The following is a 3,302-nucleotide window of genomic DNA, read 5'->3' as shown; positions in this document are numbered from 1 at the left end:
GAGAAACAATCAAAATTCCAACTGGAGGAATGGAAATCAGACCGGCTTCTAGAAGCGTCAGAGTCTATTCCAGGATTCCGTTGAAGGAGAAAGTGGTGGAGTGAACAAGCCCACATTAGAGGAGATGATGGCACAGTAGACGCGGTGTTGTCACAACTCATGACATGTGAGAATTCCCATCACAAAGAGACCGGAGAGAAACTCCACGAGCACAAGTCATTCATGAGAAATAAGGGAGCGTCAATTCAAAATCTCGAACGGCAGATGGGAGAGATAGCCAGTAGATTAAATGAGAGGCCTCTAGGTACACTTCCGAGCAAAACCCGAAGCGATTCGAGAAGGCTGTGACGACAAGGAGCGGTGCAGGGGCACGCAACGATCCCGTGATTCAGGAGGCAACTAGAAGAGGAGTCGTCAAGGAGCCTGCGGTCGATGTAGATGAGCAGGTGAACGAGGAGATTCATATGGAGTCTCCACCGGCCAAGGTGCACCAGAGGCGCAGCCCAACAAGTACAACACAGGCCGCGAAACCTTAATCATCTGACACACCAATGAGAGTCTATAAATCCAAAATTCCATATCCAGGGAGACTCCGTAGAGATAGAGACGAGGAGCAGAACTCATAATTTCTTGATCTTTTGAAACAACTTCACCTTAACATTCCATTCCTTGAGTCAGTCACTCAAATGCCGAAACATGCAAAGTTCTTTAAGGATATTCATTCAAATAAGGAGAAGTTAGCCGAGGTCTCTTCCATCATGTTGAGTTCTAGTTGCTATACAGTCCTGCAGAGAAACTTGCCTGAGAAGATGTCCGATTCTGAAAGTTTCACGATTCCTTGCATCTTGAGTGACGATACGGTGATTCACGCACTGGCAGATCTTGGAGCCAGTATTAATCTCATGCCGTATCTAGTGTACAACAAGTTGGGTTTAGGCGAGCCGAGGCCTACCAAGATGAGTATCCAACTTGCTAATCGTTTTGTGAAACGAATTGAATACAAGTAAACATTAATTTCTTATTGGTCTCAAAACAAGTAAACATTAAGTGACAATATTTAATCAACTCATTAATTTCATAAATCAATAAACAACACATCTTGTTCGTACAAAACGAATTGAATACAAGTAAACAAATATATATTGCTTATTCGTCTAATTTCTTAGTGGTCTCAAAAAAGCTATGTTACTCAATTCTTCGGTCAAGCAATTATCAAACCTCTAACATTGCATAAAATAAACTTTGTCAACACGAATTTGGTGAGAAATTTCATAGTTTTGAACAATAAGTATGTAATAGGAAATTCCACAACTTGTATACAAAACAATAATAAATAACAAAAATTTAGATAATGAAATCATTAATAAGAATACATTAATATAGGTCCCGTGACCGGATCAAACAACAAAACAAACTGATTACTAGTTGTTCTTGGATCAACCTCACAACTAGTTGGCGGAAAAAACTAGCTAGACCAAGATCTCGGATCTTGTGTGTGGCTTAAGGAGGGCCAAAACTTGGAGAGTGAAGGGAGAGGGAGAGAGTTTTGAGTGTTACTAGGATAAATAAAATGCAAGGGTTCCCTTGAATATGGTTTTACACAAACAATATATAGTGTGTGTAATCCATACTCTATTCTGATTAACTAATGCCCAATGGGATTCAAGTACATCAAGGCCTCGGGCTTAATACATACAACCGTAAATGACCAAAAACTAATATGATACAAATACGAAAGACTTAATTAAACAAAACCGGGCCTTACAATCTCCCTCTAGTCTTTTGGTGTTTGTCTTATTTCCTACTCACCAATCTTACTCAGACTCATAGTAAAATACACCATCTGGATCTTCTTCAACAAGTAATCTGACAAACTTGTTGAATTTTTCAACGATGGCGTCCGTGTTGTCACGACGGACATCTTCGACTGTGCATAGGGGCGACTCAACTAGCTTCCTGAGGTCATGGAGTCCAAATCTAGCCAGCTCATGCTCATCAAAGAATCTGAGCTCGTGACTGCGAGTGCAATGCATGATGACCTCACTATGTTTGTTGTCGAATTCCCAAGCAATAAAGTCGTGAAGAAAGTCGTCCTCAAAAGGAATATCATGGCAAATCGGTTGGCCATGGTTGTCTGGCATCCTGTAAGGTCTTTCTTTGGACGGGTTGTTGTAAGTCCCGAATCCGGATCACTACAGTATGATATCAACCCAAACACAATGTTAGCGCGGAATTCTTACACCGTGGTGTTTCATGAATGAGAATACGAAAACAATATAATGTAATGAACACAATAATACTCCAAATGCACACGATTATATTAATAAATCGTCAAGCAAAATATTTTGAAAACAATTAAATAAAACAAAAGAAGACAGGCATATTTTTTAATTTTTATTTTACTATTTTTTATGATTTTCTTGAAAATACTTGAAATGAGATCATACCAGCTAAACCAACTATAACACAATAACCGATATCATTTTTCATTAGCCGAAGACAACTTTTTTAAATGATTTCTTAACACATTTGTTTTGACAAGAGTAATCAAGAAGTAAAAAATAAAATAAATGAAATAAAATAAAACCAAAAACAACAAATAAAATAAATTTAATCACCCGGTCTTCTTGTAATTTAGCTAAAATTTGGGATCAAATATCAGTTTTTTATAAAAACTGCCGCCTTTTATGAAAAGAATTGAACATGGAATCATATTGTTTAAGGTTTTGTCACAAGGATTCATGTTCAGCGTTATTATGACATGAAGAGACAGGTTGATAGCAGGTAAAACGAACTTAGCATGATTTTCATTGCATCAGTGATATGAATTAGGTTCAGTTCGGCATAAAGCTTAGATGGACATCACTCATGGACTTGTGATGCCTCATATCTCTTCTCAAAGCGTATTTGCCTTTCCCCATATCAACCCAATTTGACTCCAACCCATAGTACTTGATCAAAAGATTTTATTGATAAACAAACAATATTTTGAGCTTTAAGGTTGAACGTTAGACTTACATGCCTTTTATTCGAGACATGACAGGACTTACTTTTATGCCCCCATCTCTGTAGTTCTAGTTTGACCCTTTAACTTTTGAAATACGTTTTTTTAATAACACAATGATCAATTTTTGATAATTTTTTAATAGATTTTTATTATTAATTTTTTTTAACTTAATAACATAATATTTTTGGTGATCAAGACACTAACGGGATCGTGTATGACTGGGTAATTGCTTTAATATCCTATCTTTCAGAGAGATGTATATGGAGACATGCACATTTCTTCAAAATGACTCTCC

General features: G+C 37.2%; 1 protein-coding gene across 1 annotated transcript; it reads left to right on the top strand.

Annotated features, from left to right (window-relative positions):
• The first annotated feature begins 686 nt into the window (after nt 1–686).
• LOC143592293 (uncharacterized) lies at nt 687–1,007 on the top strand. The gene has a single exon (XM_077072242.1). The coding sequence runs from the start codon at nt 687–689 to the stop codon at nt 1,005–1,007; it is 321 nt and encodes a 106-aa protein (XP_076928357.1).
• The last annotated feature ends 2,295 nt before the right edge of the window (nt 1,008–3,302 follow it).

The sequence above is a fragment of the Bidens hawaiensis genome, unplaced genomic scaffold (genome assembly GCF_021521415.1).
Source record: "Bidens hawaiensis isolate Kalapana, Puna unplaced genomic scaffold, B.hawaiensis_p1.1 tig00040662_1, whole genome shotgun sequence".
Lineage (NCBI taxonomy): Eukaryota > Viridiplantae > Streptophyta > Magnoliopsida > Asterales > Asteraceae > Bidens > Bidens hawaiensis.
The sequence above is the reverse complement of the archived record's forward strand: the minus strand, read 5'-3'. Positions and strand labels throughout refer to the sequence as shown.